General features: G+C 40.6%; 2 protein-coding genes across 2 annotated transcripts; both read left to right on the top strand.

Moving 5' to 3' along the window:
* Positions 1-12,365: 12,365 nt before the first annotated feature.
* On the top strand, positions 12,366-13,640 carry LOC150085741 (terminal uridylyltransferase 7-like). Its single transcript, XM_090374672.1, has one exon. The coding sequence runs from the start codon at positions 12,366-12,368 to the stop codon at positions 13,638-13,640; it is 1,275 nt and encodes a 424-aa protein (XP_090230798.1).
* A 226-nt stretch (positions 13,641-13,866) lies between these two features.
* On the top strand, positions 13,867-15,558 carry LOC150085742 (irregular chiasm C-roughest protein-like). Its single transcript, XM_090374673.1, has one exon. It carries the CDS (start codon positions 13,867-13,869, stop codon positions 15,556-15,558), a length of 1,692 nt encoding a protein of 563 aa, XP_090230799.1.
* Positions 15,559-16,329: the final 771 nt, after the last annotated feature.

Consider the following 16,329-nt stretch of genomic DNA (forward strand, 5'->3'; position numbering starts at 1 on the left):
CGAGTTTACGATTACAGCATTTACGAAAAGACGCAGCTGTATGTTGGCCTGCAAGCCAACAGGATGAAGGCCGAGGCCCAGCAAGTGCGTAGGTGCGTGCACCAAGACCTGGAAAGGTCCCACTAGAGGGCTGTTGACTTTGTCTCGAGGTCATAATCCTCATTGGAAGGCAAGAGTCACCCCAGGAATTTAGTATCCAATCCGAAAACTCCTTTATGTTTGTGAGGTGATGTAAAAAGGGAAGACGGGGAGCAAGAGAAGGTGTGTGTGGAAGAAGCCAGGTCGTTAATGTAGACCAAGTGAACGTCTCATCCCCCCCTACCCGTAGTGCGGTCGCCACGTCCACGGTGGACACGAGTCCTCAAAATTTCGCCTGCATCTATTCTCCCGAGTTCTCCTTAGAAGCTACTGACGTCGAAGTACAAAAAGTCCGTGAAGTTGATCGGTAAGTGCTCCTTCTGCAAATAGTTTGCTTATTTAGACATCCCGGACTCGTGACACCGCCCCACACATACACACATACCCACTCCACACGGAACAGTACACCCCTTTTAGGTAGACAGCTCCCGGACCAAATTCCAACAATGTTAGGGTTAACGAATTATGTAATGTCGTGAATCATTAAAAGGGCGTAATATTGATCATTGAATCAACTAAGTACAAGCTAATAAGATATTGCACCACTACTCAGTTGTCTAAGGGCCCACTCTAAAGAGGTAATTGTAAGGTGTTGGCCAATAACTCTGTTGTCTTGACTCTTGCCCATAACCACCATATGTGGAATAGTTGTATTGTTAATCATCCTGTTTTCTATTAAAATGTTTATCTGTTAATCCATAAATGTGTCCATGATCCTGTTATTTACTTGGGGACATAGACTGAACTAAGAGACATATATAAATAGATAAGTGAACATATAGATATAGAGAGAAATCTAGTTAGAGCAAGAGGTCTCTAGATAAAAACACCACCGTCAACAAGCATAAAGGTGGGAATAAAACAGCTAGGTAATATTTTAATACGGGTTATTGCGGCTCTAGGTTGAAAAGGAAGACCCAACCTGGAAAACCTAGGGTATCACACAGCGCACTCTAAAGGTCTGACCCTGCAAGTGAAAACAAACCCTTTTCACGATGGGGGGCGGATTCGTCCTAGACTCTTCGTTGAGTTGAAAACCACTAGTCCCTAGTTGGAGGTTTAATCGCCAAGTGATCATGAACTAAAGATTCCATTTAATGTTGTTATTATAAAGCCAGGGGATTAGACCTCACAACAATATTGGTTGCCGTGTCCAGGATTATCTTAATTATAACAAATAGGACAATATTGGTTTCCGTGTCTAGGATTATCTTAACTATAACAAACAGGCCAGTTCGACTATAACATTCTAATCTCCCCTAACTCATTATTATTGTCAATTGACGTCTATTATAGTAAACAAAAAAAAAAACGATACACTTGTATATATATATATCTGATATAAGTGAAAGTGTTGTCAAGAGTGTTGAGAACTTGTTCGGTATGAAATCATGGGAGTGATAATATGTTTAATAAAATGTTATAGTTTCAGAATGAGGAGCTCTTCGACAACAGAAAGGTAAGACAAAAAAAAAAAATTGTGTTTTGGTAGCAATTATTTCTAATTTTAGTTGACTTGAATGTCAAGTGTGTTTGTGTGGGAAGGTAGCATACATTCCTTAACGTATTATGGAGAATAACATGGAACAGAATGGGCAGGATCAACTCAGAGCTGCCGCACCCCTATTACAACCCACAATTGCTGGATTTTCTAACCTAGTACCTGTGTTATCAGGCTCGCCAGAAGATTCAATTTCCCCTAGCCATTTCTTTGCTAGTTTAGAGGAAATAGGTGGTTTAGCTGGGTGGAACGACTTAGTTAAAATTATAGTGGCAAAAAGTCGCCTGAAGGGACCAGCATTTGATTTCCTATGTGAATCAACGGATCTGAAAAGAGAAGTAGACTTTGAGCAATTTAAACAAGCTTTCATAACTCGATTCGAGAAAACTGAATCATTGATAGTGCAGTTGCAGAAGTTTAATTCTGCCAAACAGGAGAATGGAGAGAGTGTGGCTCAGTTTGCTACCAGGCTGAAAAACCTGTGCCGTCATGCTTTTAAGACTAGAGGAGATAACGAAGCAGCAAGAGAATTAAGAGATCAAACGTTATTGTCTCAATTCTTAGCTGGGCTGCAAAGTAAAATTAAGAGATTAGTGTTATCGCAGAATCCTCCTGATTTTGAAACAGCTTTTGCTTGCGCTAAGCTTGAGGAGGAGAACGAAAATTTAATGAAGAAACAGTCTCATGTTGGTGTTTTAGAAGTGATGGAAAGAAAATCTAAGGGTGGTAAGGAGCCGAATAAGATTCCTAGAAGTTTGGAGGAGCCAGGCAGGAAAGAGGCTCAATCAGACCTAGGTATAGGGAAGTTAGAAAAACAAATAGCAGCGTTGAGCACTGCAGTAGAGAATCAAATGGTAGATTGGCGACATAGAGTGGAGCACTCACAACCAGTTGTTTCTCCCTCGGCTGTGAATCAACCTCTGACAAGGGAACCTTTAATTCTCTTGCCCAATGAGGACACTTTAACTCTACAGCCAGAAAGATCAGAGAGGCGGTATGTGAATTATGTACCTGTTGATAACCGGTACACTCCACAAGGGCTGTCGTCTAACATCCCTTGCTACAGGTATGGCAATCAGAGGCCATTATCTTATTGTAGTTCGGATGCACAAGGCTTTCAACCACGGTTTTCTCCAAGAGGAAGGAGGGTGCATTTTGATATGGCACCACGCCCACAAAGGGAACAGTATTTTCCTCCAAATCGAACCTATCGTTCACAGGTGGGCTTCTATCAACGAATGCCCAGGAATGTGGCTGTGCAACCTACTCAGAGATGGTCTGGTGTGGGTAATATTCGAGCGAATTTTCAGTCAAACCAACAAGCACGAGGAGGAAGGTGTGCTACCTACCCTAAAGAGAAATGGTCCCCTAGACAACTTACTCCGGTACAGAATGGTTTACAGTCTTATGCGTCTGTTAGCTATAATGAACCAAGCGGTAAACGGAAAGGAGCAAGTAGAGTTTATCCTTCTAACATAAATGGTGAATATAAGGGTAGCAGGTCCCAAACAGTCAATAACGTAACCGTAAATGAAACAGGGGGATTTTCAAATAAGTGTGAGGGTTCTGAGCATAATGATTCTTGACTAATTAAGAGAGGTAGGTTAGGCGCTCGGTCAAAAAGGGTTAAATTTGAATGTGGGAGCGTATCAAAATTAGATGATAATATTTTGCCTATCGTTAAAGGCCTAGTTCAGGGTATTCCAACCTTATTTCTGGTAGATTCAGGTGCATCGGTCTCATTGCTCTCCCCTGAGATATTTTCTAAAATACCTCATAACGACCAATTGCCAAATAATCAAATATCAGAGACGGTCTATTCTGTTACGGGTCATGAACTTCCAGTGCAGAATAAAGTGACTTTATGCATTTCCTTAGATGGTGTGGAATTTATTGAAGATATCCTTGTCTCAGAAAGTAAACTGAGTGATAAATATCAGATGGTTTTGGGAGCTGATTTGCTGCGGAAGCACGACTTTGTGATACATATGGGGACAGGTATGATTAAGTCAGTGCCAAGGCGTGTCTGTATGCGTGAAGAAGGTGTTAGGACAAAAATAATGAAGTCCTATGAACCTACCCCAGGTAGAACTGTTACACAGGAAATAATTCCACCTCTCACGGAACGTGTTCTAATGCTACAGTGCGACAATCAGTTAAAAGACGAGTGTGAAGTGGTTATAGAACCTAACCCTAAATTTAAGAATGACTCTTTGGCAATAAAATGTGTTCTTTCATGTCTCAATGACAAAAGACAGGCCCATGCTGTCATAGCTAATTTATCTACAGAACCAGTACGCCTGCAAAAGAACTCTAAAGTAGTTCAGGTTCACGCCATAAGTGACCAGCAGTTTAAGTTAGCTTCTGAATCTTCAGGAGGAATGGATGAAGACATTATTACTATGGACGATTTTGAATTAGATCATTTGAAGATGCACGAGAAAGAACAACTGCAAGAGTTGTTATCGAGATATTTGGATGTCTTTGCAAAAGCACCGCATCAGTTGAGTGGTTCAGATGTTCTGAAACACAGAATTAAACTCACAGATGATAGACCTATCAAACTGAAACAATATCGTGTTCCACATGTTTTTAGACCTGAAATCGACCGCCAAATACAAGAATTGTTAGATGCTGGAATTATTGAATATAGCAAGTCACCGTTTGCGGCGCCATTAGTGCCAGTTCGGAAGAAAGATGGCAGCTTACGCATCTGCATTGACTTTAGGAAATTAAATAGTATTACTGTACCAGATGCTTATCCAGTGCCAAACATGGAAGATACTCTTAGTATGATCGGGAAGGCTAAACTATTTTCGAAAATGGATCTTGCGTATGGTTACCATCAGCTATTTGTACATGAAGCTGATCGTTTCAAGACAGGCTTCATCTGTCATGCCGGGTTATTTAATTACCGACGCCTGCCTTTTGGGCTTCGAAATGCGCCTGCAACGTTTAACCGTGGCCTTCAATTCGCTTTAAGAGGTCTCCAATCCGAAGCCATCTTCATCTATCTGGACGACATCATTTTGTGCTCAGAATCGTTCTCTGACCACCTCCGCAAACTTGAATTAGTGTTTGCAAGATTGAGACAATATAATCTGAAATTAAAGCCTAGTAAATGTGAATTTCTGAGAACTGAGATTGATTTCTTGGGACATGTCGTTAGTGCCGAAGGAGTGAAACCCGACCTCAGAAATGTGAAAGCTGTAAGGGAGTGTAAACCCCCAAAAAACGTGAAACAAGTTCGTGGATTTTTAGGCATGTGTAACTTCTATCGCAAATTCATCCCAGACTTTGCTAGTATTTGTCTTCCTTTGACAAAACTGACAAAAAAATCAGTGCAGTTTGTATGGGACGAAGCTGCAAATAAAGCTTTTGAGAAGTTAAAAGAACTGTTGACTTCCGAACCAGTTCTTATATATCCTGATTTTGAGAAGGAATTTTATTTAACTACAGATGCCAGTGAAAAAGCAATCTCTGGAATTTTGGAACAATGTGGACAAACTGGTGTTCGCCAACCAATAGCGTATGTGAGCAGGCAACTAAGAGCGGCCGAGCTAAATTACAGTGTTACAGAAAAAGAAGCATTAGCAATTGTCTTCTCCATTAAACAGTTCCATCCCTTCATATATGGACGACAAATGGTTATAGTAACAGACCACAGACCCCTGCAATACTTACTTCATCTGAAGAATCCAAATGCACGTCTTACACGTTGGAATCTTATGTTGATGGGGTACGATTTTACAGTTCAGTATCGCCCGGGAAAGAAAAATCAGAACGCAGACTATCTGTCTAGACCAGTTAGTGCACTGGACACACAGATGCCAATTGACTTGAATCAGCCAAGTCAAGATGGGAGCAATAGTGACGGTAGCGATCCACAAGAGATCACTCGTAAATTGCAACGAGAAGATCCAAAACTAAAACCAATTTTGGAACAATTAGAAGGGAAGGCAGAACCTCTTTCCCCCAAATTAGCAAACCAATACTTTCTAAGAGATGGACTATTGTATCACTATTCCCTACCAACAGATAAGTCAACTAGGGGTGAACCTTTGGAACAACTAGTAGTACCAAGTAAATTAAGAGGTGAGATATTAAAAGCTTGCCATGATGCACACTGTTCAGGACATATGGCTCTCACCAAGACTCTTCAGAGAATCAGGCAGGACTATATATGGGACAACATGTACTCCGACACAAAGAATTATGTTAGTTCTTGTCCAAGTTGTATGGAAAGACGAGGTTTTAAACCTAAAGCCAAAGCGAATTTGGTTAGAGCTGAAGCGGAAGCAAGACCTTTCTATAAAATTGCAGTCGATGTGTTAGGACCATTACCAACTTCAGAAGAAGGTTACAAGTATATCTTAATGGTAGTGGATCACTTTACACGGTATGTGGAGGCATATCCTATGCGTACTCAAACAGCTCAGCAGGTCGCAGAAACCCTCATCGATGGAGTAATAAGTCGTCATGGGATACCATCCATAGTACTCTCAGATCGAGGCAGTAATTTTGTATCACAGTTAATGCAAGAAGTGTATACAAAACTTGGAGTTAGAGCAGTACGAACGAGTGGATATCATCCCTCAAGTAATGGAAGATGTGAAAGGATAAATCAGACATTAGAGAACATCTTGTCACACATGGTTGCCTCTGCTCAACATGAATGGCCTAAATTTTTGCAGATTGCTTTGTTAGCCTATCGCTCTGCATTTCACAGCGCTACAGGAGAAACTCCTAGTTTTCTACTGTACGGACGTGATATTGTATTGCCACAGCATATCTGGAAATCTGATGTTCAGCCAACATATTCGTCATTGGAGAATTATAGCGAAGCATTGTGTGCACGACTGAAGAGAACCTATGAGATTGTCAAAGAAAACCTAGAAGAGGCTGATGAAGAACAAGAAGCCTATAGACGTCGGAAAGCAATTGACAAGAAAATACGAGTTGGCAGTGTAGTCTATTTGTATGTGCCTAGAGTGAAAAGAGGTTTTACACGTAAGCTGGCTCGACAAAATGTGGGACCATATCGAGTTATTAGTCAGACATCTCCTGTAAATTATGAAATTCAGAATTTGACGAAACCAAAAGACAGACAACTCGTACATGTTGATAGACTTACAAAGATTACTGAAAGGAAACCCTTTTTGGAAGTGAAAACTAGAATAGAGGAGCAAACCGCTCCAAAGCATGTGGAGGTACACCCTAAGGCTACCTCAGTTGAAATAGAGGAAGGAGAGGAGAGCGACCAAGAAATTTGGTGGGATGCTCTCCCTGGTCAGCTGGGTAGGACATATCGGCAGATAAGACCGGTATCCAGACCAATAGATGAGTCAAACAGGACAATTAAGCGATCACTATCATCGGAGGAAGTTCAACAAGCATCACGAAGTGACCCACAAGAGTATCCTGACTCTAGAACGTGGTTAGGTCGACCAACACATCACTATCACTTAAGAAGTAGAGACCGCCAATTAGAACGAACCTCAGAAGAAGCAGATGTCAAGAGTCCTGTTGAAAGGCGTAAGCCAACTGTCATTTTTTTAAGCCAAGAAAAGGAAGTTCCAACAAATGGCGAGGCATCACTATCCACAGGTGAAACAACGCATGAGTTCGAGATATCTGCAACGGAGGAAGAGGATGTAACAGATGACGTCGAGACAGATAATGATGTTGAAGGAAGAAGACTATCCACAACGGAAGAAGTTTCAGATGTTGAGGGTACGGAAGAACGGTCATCGCAAGATGCTTTAGAATGGTTTAAAGAAACGGTTGGGAGATGGAAAATTTAAAAAAAAAAAAAAAAAAATGAGAACGAATGAAATGAAAAAAAAAAAAAAAGAAAATTTATATATATATAACACAATGAAAAAGTACATCTCCTGAGGAAGATATTGATGGAACAGGTGAGGAGCATCTACATCCTCCAACTTGCATGTTTTCTAAAGGCTTTGATAGGTGGCTCGCAGGTAAACAAACAGAATACATATATACTCATAGTTTGTGTGCATATGATTACTTCGTATTCATTCATCTCATTCAACTCTGTACCAGTTGGTTTTACCTTGTAGGTTTCCTCCTGTGAAATAAGGCTATACTGAAAAGGCAAGACTGATAGAATTACGAATATCATGAGTCCATGGTTTGAATCTTTAATATCACGGAATGTATGGATGATAGGATGTTTATTAATTATAATAGTAAAGGAAGCTGAGGCTTATGAGATAGAAAAATGTACCATAGTAAATGGCAGTTATCGCTGTGCATTTGTAAAGCCAAGTGAAGTGAAGCTCGATTTAATGGTAGAAGGCGGATGTGTTAAAAATAGATGTAGAAATTGTTTAAAACAGTGGGTAACAAGAATACTGTATTCCAATGGATCATTGGGTATTCCTCAACACTTTATTATTAATCAAGTGATGCGTAGAAACGGTACTTCTCAGGTCTATCGATGCCAAAAGGAAGGAAGACCTTGTCACTGCTCACGTCAGAAGTGTAATGGGTCGATGGAATTTTGTTTTCAGATGGAATGTAACCAACAGTCGGATTGCATTTGTGACATAGAATCAGCCGAAACAAGCTGGTTAGCATTAACGGATGGAGGAATTTCAGTAAATCCAACGCTTATCTCTTTTAAACGCTGCACTGTGCTGCGACCTTCTTCGAGGTCACATCGACAGTTATTAGCTGAGGAGATGGCTAAGTTTGAGGAGCAGGGAATTAAAGTGCTGTTTACGGATTCAGTATTTACATTAGATAGAAAAGGGACTTTAATTATTCGAAAACAGGGCATCGAAAAGATAATGCGTGTCACTGAACCTTTACAAGCCCAAGTACCTTTAGAAATGTTGAGAATCCCAGGAGCATTAAAATTTTCCTTCATTACTGAAAAGGGCAATGTACTGCAGGGTGTAGTACATGTTTCTGGAAGAAATGAATGTTATCAGTTGAATTGTGTTTTTTGTTGGGAGCTGATTAAAAATAGGCATTGTCTACCAGAAACTTTAATGTATTGTATCTATGTAACTGTAGGCATTATGACATTAATGGCTGTCTACTACAGTAAAGTACTGATACAATTATTGTGGCAAGTTATCAGAGCCTTAACATTGCTATTAAGGGCCGGATGGCGGTTAGCGAAATTAGCAGGTCACATTTCAGCCATCGCGGGAATTAATACTGGTGAAAGAATAGCCCAAACGACTGAGCGAGTCAGTCAACATTTTGAGAATCATGCGAGAGGACTGGCTAGAGTAAATGATCAAGGACCATTGATTGCAACGGTTATTATGTTAATAGGGTTAATAATAACCACGCTAGCTGTAGACGAATGTAGTAATCATCAAGTTATACCATCCGAAGTACGAGAGTGTGATGGAAACGAAGGCACAAATCCTTGTGAACTGTTTACCCATGCTCGAGTTACACTAAGGAATCTTGAATTTACGCAGTGTCTATGGTTCACCTCAACTACTGATCAAACAGTGTTTCAGCTAAAAATTACATTCAAAGAAGTAAAATGCCGATGGTCAACAACGCGACTTTATTATACGTTTCCTGTGGATGAGCATCTAGTCAGCCAAACTAGCTGTCCACAAAATCAGTTTTGTCGTTGGGGAGACGTATGCCACAGAGACTTCAACTTCCCCGCTCTGACAAAAGAATCCTTAAGCTGGCCTGGGATTACAAACTGTCTAGCTGGAGATAGCGGTTCGATATGTTTGATAATCGATAGTCAATCATGTATCCATTACCGAGTATGGCTTGTCCCTGACTTTACGAAATCATACGAAGTAAGGAAAGTCAATGGTATGTCTTGCTCCTATGTGGTCATTGCTCACACAGAAGAGGACGGACGCGACGAAGAGATAATCTTCGAGGAATATGCTCGAACACAGAAGGGGATAGAAATGCAAGTGGTTGGTGCATATGACCAGCCAACAGGAATCACGGATTCCCAGTTAATTTTGCGAGTGGGACAACCCCAGGAGGCATACTTGGATAAGGCTGCTCCTATGTCAAGACCGAAGTATGGTGAGATAGGAGACGTCCAGTCTAACTATAGTGTCTCGAAGGATTTTATTTTTGATGAGAATATGATCACATGTCATTTGTACGAAGCTAGAGTTACTTGCAGTAGGAAAGAGTCCTATTTGCTGAGGATGGTGAAAGGAAAAATTAACAAATTGCCGAAAACACGAACATATCATCAGTTCTATACAGAACAGTCGGGACAGTTATTATCAAAAATGCTTCGATCTGCACCTTTAGTGCTAGATCTGAACTTTAATGGATATACCTTCTTCATGGAAACTCATACTGTATGTCCAAAACTATCACCTGAAATAACAACTCCAGTGGGATGCTATGCTTGTGACACAATGGTAGTAACTCGGGTGACAGCATCATCAACCTGTTTAGCCGGAAGAGTTGTCGTCACTTTTAAAAACATTGAAGTAGCTACTAAATCTTTATATTTGACTACCACAGCCACAGATTTTGAAATACAATTTAAAACGGATCAGAAGTGCCATGAGGAAAAGATTTGCCTCGTTGGACGCACAATCTCGGATTGCCGCGATTTGAAATTTTGTTTAGATGACCCTACAATACTAGTAATGCATCCCAACTATTCACAGGTAAAGACACAACCAGATTTCACGCCAGGAGAAAATCCATGGGAAGCCTTTGTAAGGCTTATTCGAGGAACCAGTATGATTTCTTGGCTCCTCTATCCAGCGATCCTAGCGGCCATTGTTTTAGGAAGTTTATTTATGATTGGGGCTTGTTTGGCCTGTATAAAAAGGTAGGTTACAGGAAGTTCAAAGAATGCTCAAAAAAAAAAAAAAATATGTATATACAGATATATCTCATGATTTTGGCATCTCATTTTAACCAACAGTATTGATTAAGAACTTTAGGAATCTAGAATATTTGGATAAGTAGTAAGGAAGATTAATTAGGTTGAAGTTCAAGGGAGAAGAAAGATGTGAAAATTTACCGGTCTCATCCTTTCTTTACAATTTGCAAAGAAATGGAATGAGAAAAGAGCAAGAATAGTAAATTAGTCGTCATCTCTATCTCTTTCTTTACAGAAAAGAGAAAAGAAGAGGAGGACGTATTGTAACATTCGAAAAATTTAATTAGCAGTAGCCCTGGCCGCAACTCTACACTGAAAACCATGGAATGGAATCACCGAGTCACAGGAACATTGGAGGCCGCTATAGCACAACAGCTATCCACTGTCCCCACAATCTATTATACCAGGTTGACACGTAATGCATATGAACCAGTGCGAGAGGCGTTCCCATCACTGGGGTATGCAATTCTAAATCCAAGAGGATGTGTGATTCCGTCTGGATCACATCGAACCATTAATACTGGATTAAGGATCCTAATACCACCTGGTTGCATAGGTTTTATTGCCCCTCGTGAAGGCCACACGGTGTTGCCATTAGGACTGAGATTGGAATCTCAAATGATTACTCCAATAACCACTGAGCCATTAGAAATCGTTTTTTTTAATGTCACTTCCAGGAGACTTGTGATTGGGCAAGGCGTAAGAATGGCCCGGATAATCTGCGAGCGTGTCGAATTCCCAGATCTAATGGAGAGACGCTTAGGATGCAATGTCACTCCTCGAAATACTGAACCGTCTTTTTCTATTCCTCAACAGGTTCTGGGAGAAGAATTTTATCGAATGAATCACAGTACGAAAGGAGTTTGTGTGATCTTGTGTAACCGGATATTTGAAGTAACACCGATAAAATGCGGTGAGATGAGTGCTTCTCAGGATGCGGAGCGTGTGCGTGGGTGTTTTGCATCTATGGGATTTCTATCCCAAGTTTATTATGATGCATCAGTGGTGGAAATTGGTATGATCTTACAGGGCATTGCGGCTGAGGACCAGTCACATGTAGATTGCTTTGTCTGCTGTATCATCACCCATGGGGAAGATAATAAGATGCTTGCGCGAGATGGCTCGTATACTTTTGATCACATCACATATCCCCTCCTGGAAATGAATGCACCTACTTTAAAAGGAAAACCTAAAATATATTTCATCCAGAACTGCCATGGTGTCAAGTTAACCGGCACTGAAATACAGCCTGCAGAGACAAAAATTGACCCATCAACCATTCAACCTTTCGCCCATGCAGATTTTCTTTTAGTACATTCAGCAGTACAGAGATGCCAATCCTGGCAAATGAAGAAAGATGGGAGTTGGTTCCTTCAGCGTCTTTGTGATAAATTAGAAGGAGCCAATGGAGCAATCGATTTGTTAGGGGTTCTCACCACGATGAATAGAGAGTTTGTGCAGATTTTCGAAACAATACAAGACCCAAAACCAGTGCCCATAGAGCGAGTGCCGTGTATCGCGTCTTGGTTGACTAAATCAATGTATTTTGCTCCAAGTCTTAGCCTCTTGGCTATAGAAGATCCTTGGGATGTACTTGACGCCCTGGAGGGTCCAAAGACCCCAGACCATTCAGACGGTCCCAGTGACAAAGAAAATTTTGTGGAGCTGATAGATTAGGGAAGATGAGCATTCAGTATTTAAAAAAAAAAAAAAAAATGTATATGTATAGATATATATATAATAATGAATAACCACACTAATAATAGTAAGGATAATCTTTGGGAAAAATGCTATTGATCAAAAAAAAAAAAAAAAACTAACATTCTCAACTACAGTGCCTAAGGCAAATTCATCATGTTGCAGGCAAGTCGAGACAGCAAGGACAATCTTAGAAATGTCATGGCTACCAGAGGAGCTGACCCCGTAGAGGATATCGAGGAGGAATTGGCTAATCTGAGAATGGACGTACATCAGGCTCAAAAATACTATCTACACCCGTGGGTGTCCACAAACTTGACTACTCAGGAATGGTTGCAACAAGCTCTGACGAACTCACTACGTATACAAGGACTGTCTGTCCTGTGCCTCCGTCAGACTGAAAACTTAGTCCCTACAGTCGAAGAACGAACCGAGAAAGAAGCTCTGTTCGCATCTGTCAAGAAACACATCTTGAGTATGTATCCCGAGTCTAGACTATCGATAATTGGTTCCACCTCTACTGGACTTGATACATGGAATTCAGACTTAAATGTCCATGTGAAGTTGTCAGGTGTGCACTCTAAGGTGAGAAAGGTCTCCGAAACAAGAGTACTAGAAACCATATGCTCTGGACTTCGAAGGCGTACGAACTGTATGGGGGCAGACGCCATTGTTCAGGCCCGAGTTCCCATAGTTAAAGTACTCTATAAGAGCCAAGGTCCAAGACGAGAGACTATGTTGGTCGATATATGTCTAAACAATCGATTCGCCGAATCCAATAGCACTTTACTTCGTTTGTATGTGGAGATGGACGTGAGGGTAAAGACCCTTATTTTGAATCTAAAATACGTAACGAGGAAGTTCCATATTGAAGGAGCAGGGCATAATGGAATATCGTCATATGCAATCTCACTAATGGTAATCTATTACCTGCAGAAGGTTCATCCGCCAGTTCTCCCAGTCCTACAGGAGTTACCTGGAATTACCAAGGACTACTGGAAAAGGAAGCCTCCTGCCCACATTCAGCATGAAGTAGAATGGATATCTAAAACTTGGCCCGGATGGGAAAGGAATCGCGATGGAGTCGGGGAGCTGTGGCTCCGAATGCTATTATACTATAGCGAGGAATTTAAGTACCAAAACGTCATTATTTCGATAAAAAGAGATGAGATGTTGTTAAGAAGTGCGAAACCGGCGTGGAGCTCACCGCTCGTAGTCGAGGATCCCTTTGAGGATGATCGTAATCTTGGAAAACCACTCAGTTGGCCAAATTTCAAGATGTTTCGACAGGTTCTCAGGTCGACCCTCTTCGTGGCTACTACCACGGAAACTATCGTGGAAAGAAAGACCGCTGAAGTTTTAAGAAGGAGTAAGAGTACCTTCGCAAACTCAGGAAAAAAATCTGTACAAAAAGAAAAACGAAATGAATAAACAGTTATGTAAAAAAAAAAAAAAAAAAAAAAGGGAGGAAATTTAAGTAAACAGTAAATCCTTATATTCATTATTCGAAAATATAAATATTGAATTTTCTTCGTCCTGGAAATAAAAATTTGGATATTTTTGTTGCTGTTAGGAATAGATAAAATAAAATATCTGAAAGGAAGGTATGTCTATTATTTAGGTATAAACCTAAGGCTTTCAAGAGGACACGACAGAGATGAGTGGAGTAATGATTGTAATCCTTGGACCTTTCCTGACCTATATCCAGGCTGTAGTCACCGAAGATGTTTTTCTCATGCAGCCGATCAATCGGACGGCTATTTTGGGGCAATCAGTGATCTTACCGTGTAGCAGTACAACCCCGGTAGAAAACTTCGAGTGGTTTAAAAATGGTAGATCCCTAGGGGATGCACATCATATTGGAATCTGGACCAGATATGGCATGGTTGGTTCAACAGGGGCGAGAACGTACAATCTGCAAATCAAGCCTGTTGAATTGGAGGACGAAGAGAGTTTTCACTGTGAATTAACCCTCCTTGATGGGAGTGTGAGTGTTTCATCAAGAGCTTTTCTGACAGTGTTGATTCCCCCAGATCCACCCTTTATTGTGGAGGGTGCCCAGTTTAACCTAATAGAAGGACAAGAATTAATACTGACCTGTCGGGTGATCTCAGGTAAGCCATCCCCAAGTATATTTTGGAGGGATTGGAGTCAACAAATAGTGACGTCAAATGTTACGTTAAAGGAGCGAGTAGACTCTGTAAACAAAACGACAATTGTAGATGTAACATGGAGCCTAAAATCGATCAACGATTCTTGGGACCAGAAAATCATTACCTGTGTCACGGAGCACCCGGCGCTGACTGAAATTCGTTATGCCCAGGTTGTCATTAATGTAAAATTCAAGCCTAGAATAACTATGCAACTTATGAAGAGCCCAAAAATGGTGGGAGATGACCTACAAATTTTCTGTCATGTTAAAGCGAACCCCAGCAAAATTAATTATTTCTGGTATCGGAATAATGTAACACTTCATGAGACCAATCGACCCTTATTGGAAATACGCGACTTGCAGGAAGAGAATGATGGGGATTTAATTTCCTGTTTAGCGGAAAATCAATTGGGATTCTCAGTCAAAACCTATCGTATTGACATTATGTATAAACCTGTATTATTATCCAAATTAAATGACACTGCCGCCCAGATCGGCGAAACCATCATTCTAAATTGTACCGTGCATGCGAAACCCCAAACACAAATTAAGTGGAAGAGGGATGGAGTAATTCTCCACAATGCCCACTCACAGGAGTTAATCATTGACAACTTGCAAGAATCAAAAACTGGAAGATATGAATGCTACGTTTCTTGTTCCCCATTTCCCACGATTCAGGATGGTTGTCTTGTATTTATTTCAGGACCGCCTCTGGTGCACTGTAGGCTAAACCACGAAGCAGAATTGGAAGAAATTCTACACCTCCCATGTATGATTAAGAATGTGCCACCAGTCAGAAACTGGTATTGGTCGTTTGAAGGACAGGCGCTTCCAGACCAATTTCGATGGGATCTTAAGGTTCACAACTATACCAGTTATACTCGTGTTACATTGATCCTTATAAGAGTCACCTCTGACACCTATGGTCAGTACATCTTTCACGCGATCAATGAGTGGGGAACAACAGAAATAACAGTTATGGTAAGTCCACAGAACACGAATTTTGAATTTATAGCTTTAGTGTTAGCAGTAGCCAGCAGCCTCATAGTTACGATAGGACTCGGAATTTTGATATTGACGAAATGTTGTTGTGAGGGAGATGACCATGGCCGTTTTGACGTAAATGAGATGGGGACACCAGCAGCTACCTACTTAGCGCCAATAGCTGGAATAGTTGAATACGAGGTCATTCTTTAAAAGGATTATTCTAAAAAAGAAAAAAAAAAAAAAAAGAGATGTTCTTTTCAGCCTCATCTATCTCATAACGCTATAATCAAAAAAAAAAAAGGAAAAAAAAATATATATTCACAGCTACAAATTCAGAATGAGTCGATGGAGAAGTTTTCAGAGTAGTAAAGGTCGTATCGTTTGTAAGTACACTTCCCCCATAGCGAGCGAACCACACACAGGATGTTCTACAGTTTCAGATTTAAAAGGCCAATCTCTCTCTCGCTATGCAATGGACTCAACAGAAGAAACTCACTGTGAGGTGTGTAGAAGAGTCCGTAGACGCAAGCGAAGCGTGAAGCAAGGTGCCAGGGAGTTTGTTAGCCAAGTAGACCATATTCACAGTCCATTCTTACATGTCTGGCAGAAATACTGCAGGCAAAGAGTAGACACTTATCCTATTACCAGAAGTGTATCAACACAAACAGTCATCAGCATCGTAGAGAGTAATGTTATAAAGTCTAAACATGTAGCCAACAATTTAAGTACCACCGAGAACTCGAAACAACCGGATAGTGCAGATTGGATCTATGATGAAGAGGCCCTTCCTCCTTTACCACTTTTATGTCTCTTCAGAAATTAAAAAAAAAAAAAAAAATCCATTTAAGTAGTTTTGAGAGTTGTTAGCCATTTGAGAGTTACTATTGTTGCATGATAATCAGATACGATTCAGACATCAATTAATATTGCTATGTGCTAAGTAATCACCACATATAGTATGGGTATAACGAACAGCATATA

This window comes from Mastigoproctus giganteus, chromosome 5 (genome assembly GCF_048544385.1).
Source record: "Mastigoproctus giganteus isolate SK-2022 chromosome 5, ASM4854438v1, whole genome shotgun sequence".
In the NCBI taxonomy this organism is placed as follows: Eukaryota; Metazoa; Arthropoda; class Arachnida; order Uropygi; family Thelyphonidae; genus Mastigoproctus; species Mastigoproctus giganteus.